Source organism: Cryptotermes secundus, unplaced genomic scaffold, assembly GCF_002891405.2.
Source record: "Cryptotermes secundus unplaced genomic scaffold, Csec_1.0 scaffold1806, whole genome shotgun sequence".
NCBI lineage: Eukaryota > Metazoa > Arthropoda > Insecta > Blattodea > Kalotermitidae > Cryptotermes > Cryptotermes secundus.
The window spans coordinates 350,973-374,800 of record NW_019743678.1 but is presented as its reverse complement, the minus strand read 5'-3'; the positions used below and the strand labels follow the sequence as shown (position 1 = coordinate 374,800).

The window sequence follows — 23,828 nt, the reverse complement described above, 5'->3', positions numbered from 1 at the left end:
AGCCTCCTATCCAACGGATACCGAGGTTAATATACCCACTCCCCCGTATATCTTCATGGCTTGATGCTCAATTGTGTAAGCACAAGGACAACTTAACTTTAACGGCAGATTACAAGCCTTCGTAGTTCCTTATATGCAGCCGGAAGTAGTAACGGTCGTCGAGTTTGCGCAGTAAAGACACACATCGGGTCTTGTCGACTTCTCTCCGTGAGCAGAGGACAGAGAGTTCGAAACTTTCATAAACAATCTGTGTCAAGGGGGTCTCCTTGCAAGGCCGAAGCAAGCCTGTTCTCGCTGCACCGGACCGAACTGACAAACCATCACCTTCATTCTGGTTGGGTCTTTTCCATTTTTCGCCATTTTTCAGGTGATATATGCATTTACTTTCTCATCCATAAGAGATGTATACCCATGAATAAAGTGAGTAAAATCACCACAGAAATCAAAAGAGAAATATTCCACTTTGTTCTGTCTATTCCAGAAAATGCAAAGACAGAATCATCGCGAGCTAAAGAGACGAAATGTTGACGTCAGAGTTTGCTATTTCTACAGCGTGCTGTTAACACTGTTCTGGAGGACACCGGCTTTCCTCACACATTTTTCCTTTCTCTTTCTCAGTCTCTCCGGGCCCTGATCACTTCTTTACAAGTCCTTCCAAATTTCATCAGTCATCACCGAAACGACAGGCGTAACCTACTTGGCTCGTATTCAGAAGGTGTTCGGTTTGAATCTTTGAGGAGACAATTGGTATCCTCATTCTGAATTTTCATAGTTTTCCTCAGTCCCTCGGGCTAAACACCAAGACAGTATATAGATTAAGTTACCTTTCACATTATTTCCAATTTATCTAACATCCCAATTCAGTTATTCTGAACCACTGATAATTGATTCTATTTTAGTCTTACTTATTTAACAACGTTATTTGAACTGGAGAGGTTATATCCCATTGAATTTGATGGGCAGATGACAATCAATTGGACAGGCAAGGGTTCTGGAAGGAAATGATCGTAAATTATGTCAAGGCACTGAACATGTATTAGCCTGAAGAGGCTGAGGAAAACTGCAGAGTCACGAGAACTACGATTACAAACTTCTCGCTTAGAAGGTTCTTTTTCTCTTAGTGGGGTGGGACTAAGTCCCTTGTACTGCGGCCACTTCTGACCTATTGTACCAGCCCCAGATGATAGGTGAGGGTGATTGTGGAGCAATTGGTGGAATGAAGATTGGCAGGGGAAACCGAAGTACTCGGAGAAAACCTGCCCCAGCGCCATTTTGTTCACCACAAATCCCACTTGACTAGACGGGATCGAACTCAGGCCGCCATGGTGGTAAGCCAACGACTAACCGCTTGAGCTATGGCGCGGCCACCACTTAGAAGGTAAGTACATTTATAAGTGACAAATGAAGAGCATGCAGAAGGAGTCGGTCACAGTCTAATTAAAGGTAATATTCCGGTACTGCATGGAGGAACTGAAGAATAACACGAAAACTTGAGTCGTAATTGCCAACGCCCCAGCTGAGAATATATTCTATTATGATTCTAAACATTCTATGATTTCATATGTTCGTATTGTAGCGTGTAGGCCCATTACTAGGTAACGGTCGCAAACAAACAGGTTCCCACGGCAACAAGTCAACATGCAACAACAGAGAAACTGTGGGAAGCGATGTTTTCTGTCGTCCGGCAGCAGTTGTTGCTAGGCAACAGCGCGATAAACACGTTTCTGCAGCAAGGAATCAACACTAAACAATATAGCAACAATAGACAAGATGTTTCTTGTGCTGGTCCGTGCTAAGAGGTTTTACAACAACGAAACCAGCAGCGCTGCAGATAGACCCATCCTCTCGTCAGATAGGGAGCCCCATAATGACAACCCCGTAAGTGTCAAACACTGATATCTGGTCATGAGCCCCATAGACTGACTGTCCGTCAGTCGTAACGGGACTTTTGACTTTGAGCTGCAGTTAGTTGAGTCAGTTGTCAATTGAAAGTCAGTCTGTGAAGAGAAGACTAGGAGGTTGATGTGAAATGGTCGCCAGCCAGGGAGTAGTCAGTAGACAGTTGCAAAGGAATCTGTGAAGAAAATACTTGGTCGGTGCAACAGAAGAAGCTCTGCTGTTAGAAACCGTTACCAGGAAACAACTAGTGGAGACTGTAACAGACTGAGAACAATAGTCTGTGTACTCTAGCGATTTGTAAAGTGTGGATATCAGCGATGGTGCTATAATTAAGTGTACTTAAGAGTTGTGTGATAAAGTGGTCAATAAATCCAATTACCAACCCAAAATCCCGTCGAGAGTAACTCATATACGTGACAGTATTAGTTAGGGGGACGAGAGGGGAGGGAACTAGGAGGCCCCCAAAATATCTCAAAATATTACAGAAGTTATAAATAGAGGAAAAGTAGATGCAGTCAAGATTAACCTCACGCGTTAAATTTCACGACGTTGCAGAGACAAACACAGCAGTTAACACAATAACAACTATTAGACATATTACGACGTGCCGTTAGAAAAAAATAGGCAGGACAATGTAATGATTTCAAATTAACTCTAATAGGTTCTGTGCCCCAGAATTATATTCAGGTTTAGAAACAACCTGTCAAAAACTCAACGTTGTGTAATATAACCTGCATGCATTAAGTTATTAATGGGCTGTAATTAGAAGAAAAGATTTACAGTGTGTGTCTCAATGATGAGACCTGAAGCCGACTGTTTTGACTGTATCGAAATTGTTGACTCTCAGGTTCCCACAGCGGTTACTATGAAGAGTAAGATTTTGTTGGTTGTAGTGTAAATCTACCGATATTTCGGTGGAATATAATGCCAACTTCTTCAGGACAAAGGAGTATGTCATGCAAGAACCAATAATAAATAGTCCGTAGACAGATCATGCTTGTTGCTGGCTTTCTGCTTGTCTTACTCTTCGACCCTTAAGATGGAGGTGATACGTTCCTCCGAAACGTCCAGGAATTTCTACCAAACTGCACGGTGTTAAAACACAGATGATCGCACCTTTCATGTATCGAAATTATCTAATGTATCTAATATATTTAAAATATTGTAACGTGTTTTGCCATTGAAGACGCCGTTCAGATTGTTAATTGGTTTATTTAACAACGTACAAGTCGTAGCTACAATTAATTATAACACAGTTTGGGGTGTACACAATCTACAAACCCTGCACACTATTCTATTCACTCTGTCCTCGGTAGTCTTCACGTATTAATCACGCGGGAGCTATAGAAACAAGTCTCTGTGAATTACACACTCCCAATACCTTCTCACACTATCGCCTCTAATTACACGTTCCAGTATTTTTCATTCCGCGTTCACGTTTCGCTCGCTACAACTGAACCAGGCGACTGTTCCAATTCAAATGACTCCTTAGGCAGTGCAATATTATATGATAATTGCTGGAAAAGGTGTTTTCTGTTCTGTACGTGCAACGTGGTTATAAGGATGACAATNGTATAGGACGGGCTACAAGCTGAAGGACCCGGGTTCTATTCCCGGCAGGGTAAGATTTTCCTTTTCTCCAGAGTGTCAAGACTGATTCTGGGGCCACTCGGCCTCCTGTCCAGTTGGTATCGAAATGGGGGGGGGGTAAAGTAACAGAGGTCTGAAGCTGATCACTCAGCTCTCTCTAATGCCGAGCTCAAGAATAGGTGAAGCTCAAGAGATATAGCTCCACCCCCGCCCGTGCAGAACTCTGTCAACTGACAACTCCTCTTAGCCTTCCTTGTCGAGGTCAACTGCACTGCCAACCCTAAGGCTGGGGCCACACGTGCGCACAAAATGCGTCCGTATTTTATGCGCTCGTGTGCCCCAGCCTCAACTGACTCCTTGCAGTCCCTTTCCAATTATCAGACTGACGGACATTTCACAGTAACCGCCTAGTCTTCTCTTCACAGGCTGACTTTCAACTTTCAGTTGTTTTAAATGACACAAACTCCGTCCCAAGTGCAAACAATATATTACATGTCCTTGATCTTGCTCTCCTATACACTACATGTTTCGGCCTCAAGCGGCTGGTTCTTGTATCCAGCACTGTACAGGTGTTATTCTGTGTAGTCTCCCTGTGTGCGTGCCGCTGCTATGCTTTACTACGTGTAAAGACTGCACTACACGTAGTAGAGACAAGCAGCGGCACGCACACAGGGAGACTACACAGAATAACACCTGTACAGTGCTGGATACAAGAACCAGCCGCTTGAGGCCGAAACATGTAGTGTATAGGAGAGCAAGATCAAGGACATGTAATATATTGTTTGCACTTGGGACGGAGTTTGTGTCATTTAAAACAACTGAAAGTTGAAAGTCAGCCTGTGAAGAGAAGACTAGGCGGTTACTGTGAAATGTCCGTCAGTCTGATAATTGGAAAGGGACTGCAAGGAGTCAGTTGAGGCTGGGGCACACGAGCGCATAAAATACGGACGCATTTTGTGCGCACGTGTGGCCCCAGCCTTAGGGTTGGCAGTGCAGTTGACCTCGACAAGGAAGGCTAAGAGGAGTTGTCAGTTGACAGAGTTCTGCACGGGCGGGGGTGGAGCTATATCTCTTGAGCTTCACCTATTCTTGAGCTCGGCATTAGAGAGAGCTGAGTGATCAGCTTCAGACCTCTGTTACTTTACCCCCCCCCCATTTCGATACCAACTGGACAGGAGGCCGAGTGGCCCCAGAATCAGTCTTGACAGTCTAGAGAAGAGGAAAATCTTACCCTGCCGGGAATAGAACCCGGGTCCTTCAGCTTGTAGCCCGTCCTATACCAACTGAGCTATCCAGTCTTAGAGCGCTTAAAAGTAAGTTCGTAAGCAAATTTTGGGATCCCCCCAGCCCGGAAGAAATCCCGGCAGCGCCCATGGTTATATCCACATTAATAATATTTTGTTAATGAAATCCATTTTGAACCATCCTGTATATGTGAACCGAAATAAGATCGCGAGCTGTTCAGGCCAGATGGGTGTTAGGGTGAGGGCATACCAAGGAAACTGGCAACCGCAACGCAACCGAAATTTCCTAGAACTGCTGTCAGCCTGAGTTGAGCACATGTTACTGAATGGAGCAGCGCAAATTGAGGAAACGGCAACGCAACTAGCGGAAAGACTAAGAAACTCAACTTCCAGGCAACGGAGCATGCCAGTCTTCTCACAATTGCGTTGCTGCCTGGTTTCCTAGTGTCAGCTGTTCTATAACGCGCGTCATTTGTTTCTTAAGATGACATGAAAGGTTGACGAAGCTGGTAATTTTGTTTTTGTAGAGTTAACTGGGCAAGAGCCTAGTATATATGACAAACGCCACCCGGACTATGCTAGGCAGGACAGAAGAGATTTGGCTCGGGAAAGAATTTTTCATGAGAAGAAGGAGACTGGATCCAGGAATAGTTTTTAGAAACATTATAAGCGCCTGCGTTTGAATTGTCGCAGGAGAACGGATACACCCAATATTTTCTCTTCATTATATTGTATTTAAGCATCCTGTTGCATTTATGCATCATTTATTTCACATGTAGTTCCTTCTTAAATGCAACTTATTAGTCACCCTTCTTCCACACTACATGGTTTATCTATATACGACCTTCATTAGTTGTCTTCTTGCTAAAATTGTTGTACTGCATGTTAAAATTTCGTATTGCGTGTGAACGCGATATTTCCTGATTAAAATAAACTAACCTTAATTAAAACAAATTAATAATATCCCAGTATTTCCCTTATGGTCGTCCTCTCTTCTCACGCCGTCTCAAACGGTCTCAACTACCGCCATATTATGACAGGATCAATATTACTTTCCACTGCAGAACGTAAGTGCACGAAATAAATAAAAGTACAATCGTGTATTACGTCGGACGAACATACCCACTTGAGATGATGTGAGCAAATAATCAAACATAGGTTTCTTCAGTGTCAGCCTGTTGCCTGCTTGAAATCGGCGAGTTTTCTCGGAAATTTCGGTTGCGTTGTAGTTGCCAGTTTCCTTGGTGTGCGATTGCCCTTACACATCTGTTACACAACGCGTTTACTGATCACGTCAGAGTCTATGTGATCAGGTGCTCGGGAATGCGCTGAATCGCTGTACGACGCACAACGTTAGGATTCCAATGACAGGAGCTTAAGACAACAGAATTCCTACTCCAACCCAAATGCCACGTCAGTACTTAGTGCAGAATATTCAAGTTTTGTACTGACCCAGTAGAATTTCTTTATATGACGCAGCTAGGCAGCCATAAGCCCACTGTACGTTTCCCAGAAGTTAGTTCGGCTACCTCACTTTCGTAGCACGGCCGCAGCGTCATAAATTGAAAACTCTACATACAGTTACAGGTTTATTTTTTGTCTGTCTGTCCGTCCGATCTTGTTTCTTCTAAATGGAGTGTCATAGAAAAATGAAAAACGCAAAAGATGTTCCTCTTGTAGAGACGACCAACGTTCCCTCTATGCAATTGGGTTGGCTTGGGCAACCCGGAGGTTGGGGCAGCGATTTTCAAAAAAGGTCCATAACAGACAATCAATTTACAAGATCCAAAAAGCGGGGGAGACGGAGAATCATGCGCAGGAGTGCGACTGTCGCTGTGCGGCTGCGCAGGAGTGCGACTGTTGCTGTGCGACCGCGCAGGAGTGCGACTGTTGCGGTGCGGCCGCGCACGCGCAGCTTAGAGGGGACATAGAGACCAGGGAAGTTAGCTATCCACATTATTTCCTCCGTAAGAAAAGGAACGGGACCGTAGCGATGAGTGCATAACCGTCACATATTTTACAGTAAACATAGTAACAAATGAATGACTTTAGAGACATCATCAGTAACGGCTGTATGGGCCTAACAGGGACTTGAACTCCGAACCCTCGTTCGTCTAGCCCGTAGTCAGTCGCTATATCGACTGCGTTACCCCAGCAAATTTGGACAACTTTTCTTATGTTTGGTAATATCAGACTATGGAATGTTTTACAGAGCCGGCCACGGTAGCCGAGCGGTCTAAGGCATGCACTGTCTTCGCTCGCTCGGAAGCCGGGATCGTGGGTTCGAACCCCACACAGGTCATGGATGTTCAGTGTTTGTGTGCGTTTTTCTGTGGTTGTGTACAGGTAGAGGCCTTGCGACGAGCTGATCACCCTCCCAAGGAGTCCTACCGAATGTCTAAGATGTAGTAAACCGAAGTGAAACGGAAAGTTTGATGGTGGTAGGCCAAGGCCCAAATTGGGGCTATAGTACCAAAACAAAAAAGAACAGTTTACAGAAATGTGGGGTTCATGCAGGGTTGTATGTAAACTGATGTGAAGTAAAGCTTGTTGCCCCCTCAGTGATTTTACGACAGTAACAACATAATAATAATAATAATAATAATAATAATAATAATAATAACAATAATAATAATGATGTCACGAAACTCGTAACGCAAATCTATTTGCACTGGTCAACTATTACGAAAAATGGAGAGGCCTTTGAATGTCTCCAGATGTCTTTAATACTTTTTGAAGAAGTAAAATAACTTATATTTAACATTCCGCCAACTTTTAAACTTCGCGAATAAATGTAAAACTTATATTTTACTATTTCTTCCATCTGAAGCTGAGGATATCTTATGGAGGTAATAGTATTTGTTGTAGTGGCAATAGTAGGTAAGTAGTGGTAGTATTAGCAGTAATAGTAGTAGTAGGTAAGTACGTGTAGTTGTAGTAGTAGTAGTAGTATGTAAGTAGTTGTAGTAGCAGCAGTAGTAGTAGTATGTAAGTAGTAGTAGTATGCAAGTAGTTGTAGTAGCAGTAGGTAAGTAGTTGCAGTTGTAGTAGTAGCAGTAGTAGGTAAGTAGTTGTAGTAGCAACAGCAGTAGCAGTAGTAGTATGTAAGTAGTTGTAGTAGCAGCAGTAGTAGTAGTATGTAAGTAGTAGTAGTATGCAAGTAGTTGTAGTAGCAGTAGGTAAGTAGTTGCAGTTGTAGTAGTAGCAGTAGTAGGTAAGTAGTTGTAGTAGCAACAGCAGCAGCAGTAGTAGTAGGTAAGTAGTTGTAGTATGCAAGTAGTTGTAGTAGCAGTAGGTAAGTAGTTGCAGTTGTAGTAGTAGCAGTAGTAGGTAAGTAGTTGTAGTAGCAACAGCAGCAGCAGTAGGTAAGTAGTTGTAGTAGCAGCAGTAGTAGTAGTAGTAGTAGTAGTAGTAGTAGTAGTAGTAGTAACAATAATATAACACTGAAAGAGATGGCCTGGCGGTAACGGTCTATATTCATATTCTCGGCAAAGATATTGGCTATTCTCAGATTCATCATGATTTTACTCAGTCTCTTCAGACAAATGTCGGGTTAGCACCTCGATTAGGCTAAGATTGCTTCCTTAAAAATCTTTCTAAATTCATCTACGAGTATTATCCTACCATTTGAATCTAACCACTGACAACACCGTCAAATTACCCACAGAAAATAATAATTAAACAAGAAAAATACAAAAATATTCTGACAGCTGACTTACCAGTAGTGGAAGAGACGCAGTAGGCACTTAGAATAAATCCTGACAACTTCCGAAATAATAAAAAAAAAGTAGTAAGAGGCGAAAAAATATTATATTGTGTTGAGAAGATAATGTACAAGCATGCGCAGTTCGTCAGGCACTTGTGATCAGGAAGTCGAGTGTAAACATTGGTATATGAAAGTAAGTGGCTGGCACACTTCGCGGCCAGGTCAGGCTTCAGTGCAGAACTAAGTCCGTCTCTCCTCTGATGCAAATATATATATCTGCACTCTCCTGTCAGTCACGAGGGAGGGGACGTGCTATACTGTGCGAAACACACGGTTCCACTGCAGAAACTGCTGCATCTATGACACATTCTACTGCATAAACTACAACTTAATTTTACTGCAGAATTCAAACTACATTCACGAATACGCAATGTATTGATTCCTATAATATATGATATTATTTAACGATTTTGATTAAACTGGATAAAAATCTAAAGATCCGTTGCTATGACAACCCGAAACTGCGTAATTTCAGAGATTTCACTGATAGTTACTAAACTCTTTTTTATATCGTAGCGGTTGGAGAACGGACAATGGGNAAAGGAATCATAAACAACACCATGGGGCTGAGCCTTTCTTGAGAAGCCGCCAGTCGCTCAGCCACTCAAGAATTTTCCCAACATTTTATGAGACCCGAAGGTTCATTTCCGTGTTCACAAGAGCTTAACACTGGTCCCTATCTTGGGCCAGATCAATCCAGTCCATACCATCTCCTTCCTAACTCTATAAAATCTCTCTTAATACTACCCTCCTAAATATGTCTAAATCTTTCTAATGGCGTCTTTCCTTTTAGTTTTCCCACCAAAATCCTACATGTATTCCTCTTCTCTCCATACGTGCCACATGCCCTGTTCATCTCATACTCCTTGACCAGATACTTATACTTGGCAAAGAGTATAAGTTATGAAGCACTTCATTACACACTTTTAAAACGAATCATATGGAAACCTGTTAACGTGAAATTCGCGTAAGTCAGAGGTTCAGGGTCGGGTTTAAGGGGGGAGTGACCGGCAAGCTCGCCCCGGGGCCTTCGTAAAATAGAAATAGCATTTTATTGCGCCATTTTGTTCCTTAACATCACGGAACGTTAGTTTGTATTTTTGGCCATTATAATAAATAAAGGGGAAAGGAAGATCGTCATGACTTAAATTTGTTGTTACTGATGTTGACCCCTATATTTTGATTGTCCCGGGGCCTCCGCAACTGTAAATCCGGCCCTGCGGAGGATACTTATATACAAAAGTGTTGTGCCTGGGGGCAAAATGCATAATAAGGAGCTTCATAACTTGTACTCTTCTCCAAGTATAATTAGAATGATCATATCAAGGATGATGATGTGGGCAGGGCATGTAGCACGAATGGGGAGACGACGAATGCGTATAGGATATTGGTAGGAAAGTCAGATGGAAAGAGACCACTGGGAAGACCAAGGCGTAGGTGGGTGGACAATATTAAAATGGATGTTAGAGAGATATGATGTAATGACATGGATTGGAATGATCTGGCCCAGGATAGGGACCAGTGGAGGGTTCTTCTGAACACGGTACTAAACCTTCGATTTCCATAAAATGCTGGGAAGCTCCTGAGTAGCTGTACAAATGGTGGCTTTTCAAGAAGGGTTCAGCTCCGTGAGTGAATGAATGGTGCCTGGGGGATATAATTGGGACACTCTGTAACTGGAGGACATAAATACAGAGACCTGGCCCTCCAGGTTGAGGGATTGGACGCAAGGCTGACGCCCTGTTGCGAATTTAAAATAGCGAAAACCGGACCAAACGTTGCAGAATCCTCAAGAAATGCCACGCTTCAACAATGGCCATTTTGTAAATGTTGTTGGATGGTGATTTGATATAATAACAGTAAGACAGTTATCATACGAGATCTATACGGTACAGTAACTATATTTGTAAGCGTTGCCAAGAATATACACGTTGCAGCGATAATGAAAAATGGGGTCATTTAATGGTATGAAATCATCAAGAATGTATTCCGGAAAATTAAATCAGATTTCTATTGTTATGAGGCACAGCATGTGACAATAATGAAAATATATTACTCACCAATGCGGGATAGCAGGAAATCGCATTAAAACGTGATGACACATGCGAGAAATGTATTAATTTCTGCGATGATATGGTTGTAATCGGCGCCATCTTGGTATCCACATATGTCCAAACGCTGTAAGAGAACGAAATCACGGGGAATGATTCGTTAATGTAAGAACCACGCGTGTACTACAACGTGAAAGCTGAATGACATATTCTGTTCAAAATATCCTGGAGAATTAATTGTAACAACATTATATACAAAGAGTTTTATCTTCTCGGATATAACGCAGTGTAGTCCATTAAGTTCAAAGTGTGTTTCAGAGGAACACGTCGCCTCCATCTTCAGAATCGAAGAATAATTCAAGCAAGAAGCCAGGGTGAAGTAGGTAGCATGCACAGCCGGCTTTGTTTGCTACCAGCTTCACGCTGCTTGCTACCTTTCAACACGCCAACTCCGTGGCCTGTAGTCCGAAAGCGAACTATACCGACCAAGCGACCGCCACTTGTCGGCGAAGTTAGTGCCAACTTTTGCGGATAGAGGGTGTCGCGTGGTCAGGGCAACGGATCCCCACGGCCGTTAATCTCGGTTTTCTAGACCGGAGCCGCTATTTCCTTGAAACAGCTCATCAGTTATCCTCATGAAGCTGAGTGGACCCCGATCCAGACCCACTACTTCTCAGAAAATCTGGTAGTGCCCGGAATCGAATCCGGGACCTCTGGATCTGTAGCCAGGAACTCTGACCGCTAGACCACAGAGACGATCCCTTTCATCATACTACATGGTGTTATATTCCAGAAAATAAGCTATCCCTGTAACAGGCTTTGGAGGCTCATATGGTTGTGAGACGTCGAGGCTCTCGCATTTTCTAGAAAATGGGCTCACAGACAGCGGTGAGACTCTTCATATCCACTAATGTGAGAACCTCAAAGCCTACAACATTATTTAGAGATATAAATATCTTACTGATTTAATGAAGACTGGGATTAAATTGTGCAACATACAAACACGATCCATAGGACTAACAGGCGAGCGATGACCTTGAATTTTTGAAGCTGGTTATTTAATGAGGATTTCGGTGGCAAGCTTATATAGCGTCGGTGTTAGCATGATTAACGAATGCGAAGTAATTGGTGAAACAAGAGCTGCGAGAAGAAACCGAAGTACTCAGGGAAACCCCATACAAGTGCCATTTTGCTCACCACAAATCCCACACGACCTGGCCTGAGATCGAACCCGGGGGTCCGGAGAGGGAAAGCGGCGATGACGTTGAAGCTAGAAGGATTTTCTTCCTTGTAGCAAAATCCATGTTTACAATAGTTGAAACGAGAACAGAAATGTCATACTAGATTAAGTGTCGGGGGGGGGGGGCTATTTTACAAAACCTTCATTATCTAGAGTGTCCAGTAGGAGCCAGGATAGCTCAGTCGGTATAGAGACTGGCTTCAGGCTGGACGACAGAGGGGTCGGAGTCCGAGTCCCGGTAGGGTCAAGAATTTTCTCTTCAGCACATCGTCCAAACCGGCTGTGGGTCCCACGCAACCTCCTATCCAATGGGTACCGGGGATTCTTTCCCCGGGAGTAAAGCGGCAGGAGCGTGAATCTGACCACTCACCTCCAGCTTGTGCCGAGGTCAAAAATATGTGGATCTGTACATCCACTCCCTCATACGCCTTCATGGTGTAATGCTTTAGTAGATAAGCACAGGGACAACTTTACCTTTACTGTCGCCTGATAAACGTACGAAATGCCCTCGAACGTTTTGGACAGAGTGTGTGAAAGACATGGGCGATAATATTAAAAATGACATTCGAGAAATACGATGGGGTGGTATGGACTGTATTCAGTTTGTTCAAGATAGGGATAAGTGGAGGGCTCTTGTGAACATGGTAAAGAACGTGGTGTCGTGTAGATATTGTGTTAACTGACGTTTCGGAGGAACGTATCGCAAGCGAAGAACCAGCGTGAGCACGTGCCATGAAGATGAAGGCGATACGTTCCTTCGAAACGTCCTTTAACACAATGTCTACACGACGCCACATCCCAGAAGACTGCTTTCTTCATAGTTATCACCGTAAAACCTCAACTCTTACGTGGTAAAAACTTTCAGGTTACATAAAATACTGGGAAATTTTTTAGTAGCTGAGCAACTGGTTGCTTCTGAGGAACAACTCAGCTCCGTGTAGTTAGTTAGTTAGCGGAGAGAATATAAACCGTTGAGGGAACTGAGGTTCTCACAGCGGCGGCTTTGAAGAGTTCCGTCTTCTGGGATATATCTCCTTGAAATCCCATGAAAGTCTACGGACGTTTCGTCGGAATATATCGCCTCCTTATTTTGTGCCTAAGAGTAACAAAGCAAAACATTAGCATGCATGAGGCTCTCACAATGGTGATGATGAACATACGATAAAAGTTTAAGGAGTGGAGGTACAGTTCCATGCATTAATAAACCCGTCACTAGAGGGAGATTAGTGGTCAACTTCATGCCCTAGTCATTTTACCTCTTGGGGAAAGTGCCTCCAGTACGCTTTGAGGCCTGTGGGGAGGTACAAGTCAGGCATCTTTTCGCCCCCTGAATTTTTGGAAAGAAAAAAAAAAATTGAAAATATCTGAAATGTATCAAATATTAATACGGAAATTCGAAGTATTTTAAAATGATATTTTTCTATTCTAAATATCCTAGGGCGAATAGCACAGTCTTAAACGCTTAAAAGTAAATTAAAAAAATTATCTTATACACACTACACGGTGATCACAGAGGCCAAGGGGTCTGAGACATGAATTGTCTGCGCCCGCTCGAACACTGGGGTCATGGGTTCGAATCCCACGGAAGGCATGAATGTCTGTGTGAGTTTATTCTATTTGTGTTATCCTGTGTGCAGGTAGCGACCTTGGGACAGGCTGATCCCCCAACCAGAGAGTCCTACCGACTGCGTATAGGATTATGAAACTGAAAAAAAAGCGGCCGAAGTCAAACAAAGGGCCGTAGAGCCATTGATGGATGGATGAATGGGTGAATACACATGCAAGCAATGAAATCTTCAATGCGACTTCACAGGTTACTGGTTGAATCACAGTTTAGTCCATGCTTTCATGTAAATTCAGAAATGTTTCCGTCTCAGAGGGCCATCATCAGGTGTACATGATATGCGTAAATTGTTATTCTGCACTCCAGTTTTATATAGCCAGTGAGAGCTATTACTTAAAACAAACTTGTTCCTATTAAAATAGTTTAATATTGTATATAAAATAAATAGCATGGATTTCTCAGTCAGTATACCGGCGGGCTACTAGCCAGATTGGCGGGGTTCCATTCCCGGCAGGAGCAACATTTTTTTCTCTTCTCGACAGATTCCAGACCGCCTCTGGATGCCACACAGCCTCCTAATATCCAATGGGTACCGGGAGCTCTTCACCGGGCGTAAAGCGGCAAGAGCGTGAAACTGACTACTCACTTCCATCTAGTGTGCAGCTCAAGAAAGGCGAAGCTATAGCTCCATTATCCCATGTCTTGAAGCCGTAGTGCTTAATTGCTTAATTAATTAAGCACAGAGACAACTTTATCTTCACGTGTGTTTTTTTTTTGGCGATGTGTATTTCGTGCTTACGTGTGTTCTGACGGCCTGTGTCTTTTCCTTTCGCCCCCCCTCCCCCCCCCGCGGATCCGCGGTATAACAGCCTATGGGCTGGAAGACCGAGGTTTGATTCCCAGCACGGACAAGGATTATTTTCTCCTGCTATCACGCCCGGACAAATCTCGGGTTCCGTGAGATTCCTGCAGCCCTGAAGCTAGAGTGGAGAAACCATGAAGACAATGTTTTGTCTCCGTCTATTGCCAAGGTTAAGAATCAGTAAATATTAACATCTTTATGACGCGATTAACATTCTAAAGCACGTGCTTCAGAACATTACAAATATTCTTCATTGCGCCCAGTGAGCGTGTTTAGCATGATTCTCACAATAAATAATGACCATTTCCGTATATAGTATTGTCACGTATTAGGGGTCTGCGTGACCAATAAAACGGGTTTTGGATTTGATGTTCGAATTTTATTTGACATTTATACAACTTGTTACAACATGTCACAAATCCTCAGTATTACTAGGTTTTCGGACTTTTTCCATCGTTCCGTATTCTAGAGACTAGAAAACACGACGTTTCGGAAATTGGATCTGTTTCCGTGCTCAGGTGAGGGGGAAGACACCCACTCAGTTAAGGGACCCAACTGAGTAGGTGTCTCCCCCTCATCTGAGGATGGAAACAGATCCAGTTTCCGAAACGTCGTGTTTTCTAGTCTCTAGAATACCGAACGATAGAAAAAGTCTAAAATCCCAGTAACTCTGAGCGTTATACACCATCGTCAGAACCCTTTAAAATCTATTTCACAAATCGCTATCTTCAATTGGACATTCTCGACTTCTGACCTCACTACACCTCCAACAGAAGTGTCTGCAGCTATTCTGACTTTCAAATCTACTGTTAGAGTTCAGAGTTACTCGACGATTGGTGGTTTATCGCCAATCAGTTCGTCTGGGCAAAAGCCCCTTGAGACTCACGACCAGTTCTCTTTTTTCCAAATGAATGCTTACTTTCATAGTCCTTATGTAACATCCTCTTTGGCGAGAGGTTGGGTCTGAGGTTTACAATTGCTGCTAGTCCTCGCCAGCGCAGTCATTCTCATGTCCAAGTCCCGTGGGACTCATAACCACATTTTACTGTCTCAAATTCGAGACTCCCCCAACCTGGAGGGCTAGGTCCCCGTATTTATATCCCCAAGGAACAGGTGGCCAAGTTATACCCTCAGGCACTGGCTTTCTTTTTCTCGCTTCTTACTACTAGCAAGGCTACGGTGGAGGTATTCGACCCCGCCTCCACAAAGGATACAAGTCAAGATTATGTTACGACCAACGGTCAGTCAGCCAGTCTATCTCAGAATAAAGCACAAATCTGGGGACGCAAGAGCAGATCCCCATTACTGTCAGACAGTTACAGACCCGCCGACGCGGGGTGCCCTCTCTGACGAGAGGACGGGTCTGTCGTTTGCCAGTGTCACAGCCAGCAGTAATGAGTCTGTTGTCAGTACGTTTAATTGATATTTTACATTTTATTAAATTATATACAATACGCAAAAGGCCTCCGCCAGTCCAGGCCCAGCACAACACGTCATGCCCAAGAACTCCAGTGGCAAATCCGCTCCATGACGTCCAAGACAATCCCTGCAATGGCCAACACTTTAGCCTCCCCACAGTACTACCAGACCCTGCCACAATCCGCTGCACCGCCGTCACTACTACTCTCAACATCCTGCCAGGGACAAACCGCTCACATCCGGGGCAGGAACTGACCGACCCGTTGACCGCCGCCCGTGCCGGGGAGAGGCCGCAGGGACCGTGGCCTCCTCCGCGACGGAACCCGCTACCGCCGCCCGCATCAATTCCCTCGAGCGTCTGCAGCCCCGGCAATCAGCAGACGCAGCACGCCGGGGCGGAAGTCACACTCCTTCCCCCGGGGCACTCCCCGTGCAGGTTACCGTCCCCGCACCGCAGCCCGCCCAGACAGCATAAGACTATTTGGCGATTTAATGAGTTTGAGTCTGAGTTTTATGTTACGACCGACGGTCAGTTGGCCAGTCTGTCTTGGAACAAAGCACCCATCTGGGGCTTAGCACCAGATTTTCTTTACTGCCGGACAGTTGCGGGTTTATTAATGTGGGGCGCTCTCTCAAACGAGAGGACGGGTCTGTCGTTTACAATTGGCGCTTGTTCTTGCCAGCGCAGTCATTCTCAGGCCCGACTCGCGTGGGACTCGCGACTATATTTTACCGTTTCAAAATCGAGCCTTCCATTTTTGTCGCTTCTTACCACTCGCATGGCTACAGGGGGAGGTATTGACACCGCCTCCAAACGCGGTTGGTCTCAACTGTTAGTCAAAGTCGCGTTGCGACTGACGGCCAGTCAGTCAGTCAGTCAGCAAGTCTTGGTTTCGAGCCCCATCCCGGGGCTCATGACCAGATATTTATTACTGTTTGATAGTTACGGTCTTGTTCTTCTGGGGCGCCCTCTCTGATGAGAGGACGGGTCTGTCTTTTGTATATGCTGCTGGCTCTTGCCAGCGCAGTCTTTCTCGGGTCCGGGTCCCAAGGGACTCGCGACCATATTTTACTGTTTCAGATCCGAGACTTCCCTTTTCGTCGCCTCCTACGACTCGCACGGTCACGGTGGAGGTATTCAAACCCGCGTCCACACGGGTGACAACTGTTAGTTTAAGTCAAAGTCAAAGTCACATTGCGACTGACGGTCAGTCAGTCAGTCAGTCAGTAAGTCTTGGTGTCGAGCACCATTTGGGGCTCATGACCAGATATTAATTATTACCGTTTGACAGTTACGGTCTTGTTTCTGTGGGGCGCCTTCTCTGACGAGAGGACGGGTCTGTCTTTTGTATATGCTGCTGGCCCTTGCCAGCGCAGTCTTTCTCGGAACCGAGTCCCTTGGGACTCGCGACTATATTTTACTGTCTCAGAATTGAGACTTCCCTTTTCGCCGCCTCCTACGACTCGCAGGGTCACGGTGGAGGTATTCGACACCGCCTCCACACGGGGTATCTGTTAGTTATCGTTGGCTTCTCGTTATATAGCCTCTGGTCTGACCTCACAGTAAACACGATCATTGCTTAGCAATGGACGTCATGTATTGTTGGGTATTTGCCGAACGTGTTTACCTAGCAAGATGCTGTTTACCAAGAATCTGTCTCCGCGGGAAGCACCATGCCAAGAAGAGGTATGGGGGGAGTGGAGATATATCTCAACCATTTTTGACCTCGGCAACAGATGGACATGAGTGGTCAGCTCCACGCCCTGGCAGATTTATCCCCCGACACCCACTGGATAGAAAACTGGGTGGGCTCGTGAGCCTGTCTGGACGTTGTGGATTAGAGAAATGTTTATTGCTTCTTCCGGGAATCGAACCGAGGCCGTGATGTTAGAACTTATTTTTTTTAAGTATTATTCTGAGTCGGCATTTATGAATATCCAGTCCCTGGGCAGCATCGAGTTAATCCGTAAGCTAACTACACTCTCGGACCCTGACATAAATGAGATATCCACATGCGCCCATTGTTTTTTTTTAAGAACAGTCGGTTAGTCGAATCGTGTTATCGCCTGATCCGTGTTATGCAACATGCGGGTCGCGATCCAGTTACCAAATGTCACTGCATCATCGAAATTCAGTACTACATAACATACGCCCCATTCTGAACATTCTAGATGTCTGGCACAACACTACAAATATATATAAATATTATGTTTTTGGACGTTAGCCATCGTCCTGTCTTTATTTAAAAACCGTCCTGTTTATTTGTCAAAACACAACGTTTCGGAGACTGGATTCTGTCTCCGTCTTCAGGTAAAATCTACTCAGTTGGCCCCAATCGATAGAGCTAGGCCCTATCTCCGGACACCTGTACCTGTGTACGGTTTTTAGACAGGGACAGGACGATGCATAGTGTCCAGAAAAAATAATATTTGTACAAATGTACTATCGTCATAAACTTTTAGATCTTATTCACTGAAAATGTGGCTAAAATGTTTAACCAATCTAATTAGGATAACCTAATTTTTTAGTCTACTTTCCTTATTTAAAAAATGAAAGTTATCTTATGAGATCACCATGCTGTATGTCTGTGTATCCCCCCCTATCAACTTTTGAAAGGCTGAACCAATCTTTATGAAACTTGCTACAAGTATCATAGCACCTTAGCACATCTCATGCTAGGTAACGGCTCGGTAAAAACATTACCGCGGCAACGAATACCCACGAACCAATGGGAGAATTGTTGGACGCGTCGTTTTCTATGTGGTCCGTGTCGTATCAATGAAACTAGGCGATTAGTTCTTCCCAGAACTTATTCTAATCCTCTTATAATTAATACAGCGAAAGAAATTGAAATACGTGGTTCTGTAAGGTTTTTAGCTATGTAAAGTATTAGTTTTCAAAGTGTGGTTCGCGAGGCATGGCCAAAGGATTCCACAGGATTGTTTCTGTCTTCTTATTATAAGTTCTGAGGAAGAATTATATTGAATATTTTAAATAAATTTGCTTGTCTGGAATAATATTACGTATAAGAAACATTTTGGACCCGAAATTGGGTATGGCTCTCTACACGTACCTTACATAATCGTGGCTCGACCACATGCAAGGAGAAGGTCCTTCAGCGTGAACTGTTTCGCTGTGGGGGGGGGGNGGGGGGGGGGGGGTTAAGGACTGGAGAAGTTTTAGAACCACTACTTTGAAGCCCAGTGGTTACTAAATTTACCACCTGCTTTGACAATATAAACTCGGTACTTTGTCCACACTGTGTATTTATGCTTTATGCCTGATTCTCAGAATAAACAAAAAGATTATTTCCATAAAGAGAATGAACGCTCTAGACTTGTATACGGGAGGTGTTAGGTTCGAATCTCAGACTGGGACTTGGACTAACCTGACGCTTCTTGTGGGTTTTCTCAGTCCCTCCAGACAAGAGCTGGGTTAGTTGATGGATTAAGTCGACATTGCTTCCTTTAAAATCCTTTACAATTCAATAAAGTTGTCCCTGTTCTTAACTAATTAATCATTAAGCCATGAAGGTGTATGGGGGAGTAGATATATAGATCCACATTTTCTTGACCTCGACATTAGATGGAGGTGAGTTGTCAGCTTCACGCCTTTGCCGCTTTACCCCCGAGGATAGAGCCCCAGGTACCCATTGAATAGGAGACTGAGTGGGCCTCAGAGCCGGTTTTGACGACGTGGAGAAGAGAATATTATTGATTCTAGCGGGACTCGAACTCCGGCCCCTTGGTCGCCCAGCCCGTAGTCAGTCGCTATTCCGGTTCCTTTACTTACCATTAATCCTACCATTCGACATTATATGGTTTAGATTCTGACATGGTGGCATAATTACCTACAAACACAAAAATTATTAAACTCATCTTTTGCCCACAAATTCTATTTATGGATTTCGTATAAATCTCACAATCCCAAGTCATTAATTCCCTAAAAAGACTTAATGATTAAATACATACGAGTAGAGTTAAGGAGGATGAGATGCGTAGGGCATGTAGCATGCACGGCACGAACAGGAATGCACACGTGGTTTTGATGGGAAAGCTAGAAGAAAAGACAAATCAGAAGGAACTAGACGTAGGCGGGAGGTTAGTATTGTGACGTAGATACCCATTCATAGACAACGGGTCGATAAACACATTTCCGCATCACATGACAGTGCAAGGACATCAATCGTTAAGTAACGGATCAGTAGATACACATTCTTGGCAACAGAAGACTGTGTTTTCCGTGAGGTCCGTAGCGAGGAGTTATAAGAGAGCACAGTCAGAAGACGGGACGGAGTATAGAACAGTAGTCGAGTCTTCGGAATTGGCAAGGTAGGAATTAGAGAGCTACAAGATGACTTCGTGTGTAAATTGAAATGACAGTGGCACTGTGATAAATCCGTTGCCAGGTTACGACTGGTGAAGATTGAGAATCCTCTTGCGTGTATAAAAATGGACTGTAAAGTGCGTAGATCAGGGATAGCGCTGTATTGCCTGTAGTCCCGAACTGTGTGAATGTATAAGGTGCAATAAATCCAATAATCCAATCCAAAATCCGAATATAGTCACTAATACACGTGACAATATTAAATTTGATCTTAGAAATAAAATTATGTGGTTTCGACTGGATTGATCTGGTTCAGGACAGATACCGCTGGCGGGCTCTTGTGAACGCGATGAACTTTCGGTTTTCCATAAAATGCTAGGAAATTCATGGGTAGCTACACAACTGGCGGCTTCTCAAGAAGGGCTCAGCTCCATAGCCTCAGTCAGTTAGAATTAATGACTAGATTTTTGTAAGACGCAGTGTGAACAGCTTTGCAACATTACGTGTAAGTCTGTAAGATAAGTGAACTGACAGACTATTGGCGTTTGTTTGTTTTCTTTCTGTCAGTGACGAACATACTCACTCAGTCATTCATGGAGCTGAGCCCTTCTTGAGAAGTCGCCAATTGCGCAGTTACTCAAGAACTTCCCAGCATTTCATGGAACCCAAAGGTTCATTACCGTGTTCACAAGAGCCCTCCACTGGTCCCTGCCCTGAGCCAGATCAATCCAATCCATCCCATCCTATAATCTTAAGATCCATTTTAATATTGTCCACCCACCTACGTCTTGGTCTTACCAGTGATTCTTTCCTTCTGGCTTTCCCATCAATATCCTATATGCATTTCTCTTCGCCACCATTCGTACTACATGCCCTGCCCACCTCATCCTCCTTGATTTGATCATTCTAATTATACTTGGAGAAAAGTACAAGTTATGAAGCTCTTCATTATGCAGTTTTCTCCAACCTCCTGTCACTTCATCTCTCTTTGGTCGAAATATTCTCTGAAGAATATACACAGTTGAGAATTTAAATAGTGATAGATTTTAACAAATTAAGTAAATTCACTCTTGGAAGTAGGTTTCGAAAATTGTGTTATGTTTAGACATGACATCTTTCTACTCTCTAGGTATTTGAAAAAGCGTTCTTGGTGTCGGTCTGCGATATCAAATTTCTTCGAAATCGATCACGCAGTCTGGGTTCTCTTAATTGCAGACGGACATAATGAAGGTAATTCATATCATGAAGATTATTGGTAAGCTGAAAATTCGTGTATCATTTATTCGTGGTAGAAAAAATGAATTCCTTTAAGAGAAAAATAGGTATGAATCAACGCGCTTCGTTTAAAAAAAAAATACTAAAACGAGTTTACCTGTACTGATACGGCTCACGCGCCTCCATTTGACCACCACAGTTTCCGTTAAACGAAAGGTCGTATGGAAAATGTGACTGCATAATACGTTCTCGTTAACAATTGCAGCCGGACGTGACAGCTAAATACATTGCTATTTTAATTGCTGGGGATTAATTGCTGTCCGCACAAACAAACGTGACGGCCTACAAACTGCAATACTTAAAGCGTTTTACCTGCAATTACAAGTAATTCAGACAGCTAATTAGATGTAATTACTCTGATCAGCTTTATAATAACGTTTTCTTTTGAAGATCTGTATGACCAAAACGTGAATGTATGTAGTGATGAAGGCTCAAAAACACTGAAAAAGAAATGTTGGAATACAGTTTCAGAATTTGCTCGTCCGTGTCAAGAGTACAGCTATGACCCATAGCTGCGTTCTCGGAACAAGTCGCGTGACGCGAAAATGTATAAATCGATATGCCCCCCCCCATATAGGCTACATAGACTCCGCGTTTAAAATGTAGGTTATGTTCCTGGTCAGATTCTGATGAATGTTAAACTCAAGGTCAGATTCACAGTTGTGGGGCCCCTAGGAAATCAAAATGTGGAGGCCCCACTTACCATAAACAAATTTAGGTAAAAAAAAGTAGTTTCTTGTTGTTTTTATCTCCCATAATAAATAAAATACGAACTGACTTTTCGCGATTTTGGAGGAAAAAATGTTTAAATAATATCTGTGAATACTATTTCTGTCTTGTGGTGGCCAGGGGACACGTACCCCTATAGCTCCTCCATTAATCGAGGGCCCTGAATAATATTTTAAGGACATTTAAATGTGAAATAACATTCATATTGAAGTCTTCTAGGTTATGAAACCATGCAGTGTGGTATGTGCTTAGTGACGTTTCGGAGCGACATACCGTCTCTTGCATATTACTCTACAAATGGAGACAGTGCGTTCCTCTGCAATGTTGGTAACCACCTATCAGACTAGACGGCGTCACAACCCAGAAGACAATATGAATCTTTACCGCTGTGCAAACATGAAATAACATTGTGACACTTAGATTTTCGTCTTCTGGGTTGTGATAGCGTGTAGTCTACTTATGAACATTTCGGAGTAACGAAGGTGGACGCAGCAAGTTCCTCCGAAACACTTGTAATCAGCTACGAGACTAGACAGAAACGTAACCCGGAAGTCCATGAATACGTGACCTGTGTGACCGAAAACTCTTAACTCCACGGAGTTGAATCCTTCTTGAGGAGTTAATGACTGCTCAAGAAATTCCCCGAGTTTTATTCAGCCCATATCAGCATTTCCTTAAGAGCCTGTCATTGGTCCTTACCTTCATCCAAATTAATCCAGTCCACACCCTCCCATCTACGCATGGTCTTCCTAGTGGTCTCTTTTAGTAAAGTTTTCCTGCAAAATATTTGTATAAATTTAGCTTCTTTCCTATGTGTGCTGCATGGCCACTCCATCTCATTCTCCTTTATTTGATATTCTAATATCTGGAGATCACAAAATATGAGCTCCTTATCATGCTATTGGGGGCACGCAGTATCGTAGTTGGTTGAGGCACTATGCTACAAGCCGGAAGGTCGCGGGTTCGATTCCCGATTAGGTCACTAGATTTTTCAATTTACCTAATTCTTCCAGCCGAACTATGGCCCTGGGGTCGACTCAGCCTCTAACAGAAATGAGTACCAGGAATCTTCTTGGGGGGTAAAGGACGGCCGGCGCGTAAGGCTGATAATTTCACCGCCATCTGTGAGCCTATTGTCTATAAAATATGGGAGCTTCGACGTCTCATAACCCTATGGGCCTCCACGGCCTGTTATAGGGGTAGCTTTACCTTACCCCATCACAATATTTTCTACAGCCTCCATTTATTTCCACTTCCTGTGGTCCAAATATTACCCTCAGCGCAGTGTCCTTAAGTACCCCCAGTCTGTGTTCCTCCCTTGCTGCGAGGCACAAAGTAGTCGGAAGTCAGTATCTTTCGACTGAACTAACATGGCTCGAGGCAGGAGACCGTGTACACGTGAGTGCTTTTCATACATATACAAGTATGTAGGCATATAGGGGTTTGCTAACTTTCACCTAGGAACGCCAAAACATGCATAATGAGAGAAAGTATTACATTAACGGGAATTTGAGCCAAGATGGGAAACCAACCTACGTCTTGTAGCACAAATGAGGCGTGACTCTTAAGCTTGTTACTTTACAAAAGCAAAGAATATGTTCCAACAGAGAACACAAACTTTTCAAACGCTGTGTAAAAATCGAGGTTCTTACAGCGATCGATATCAAGTTTCCTGTTTCTTGGTAAGTAATGTTATGTAGGGCCGGTCACGGTAGCCGAGCGGTCTAAGGCGTGCACTGTCTTCGCTCGCTCGGAAGCCGGGATCGTGGGTTCGAATCCCACTCAGGGCATGGATGTTTGTGTGCGTTTTTCTGTGTTTGTGTACAGGTAGAGGCCTTGCGACGAGCTGATCACCCGCCCAA

The 23,828-nt window shown here is 43.8% G+C and overlaps 1 protein-coding gene across 3 annotated transcripts in view; it reads right to left on the bottom strand.

The window, feature by feature from the left end:
• The window catches only part of LOC111874282 (arylsulfatase B), a 76,922-nt gene that overhangs the window by 48,682 nt on the left and 4,412 nt on the right, over positions 1–23,828 (bottom strand). For 2 of the 3 annotated variants that reach the window (XM_023869659.1, XM_023869660.1), the window contains exon 3: positions 10,560–10,677. In XM_023869659.1, coding sequence (XP_023725427.1) covers positions 10,560–10,677 — 118 coding nt within the window. Of the gene's footprint in view, positions 1–8,452; positions 8,667–10,559; positions 10,678–23,828 lie in introns of those variants that run through there. The other variant, XM_023869661.2, reaches the window with a different exon arrangement.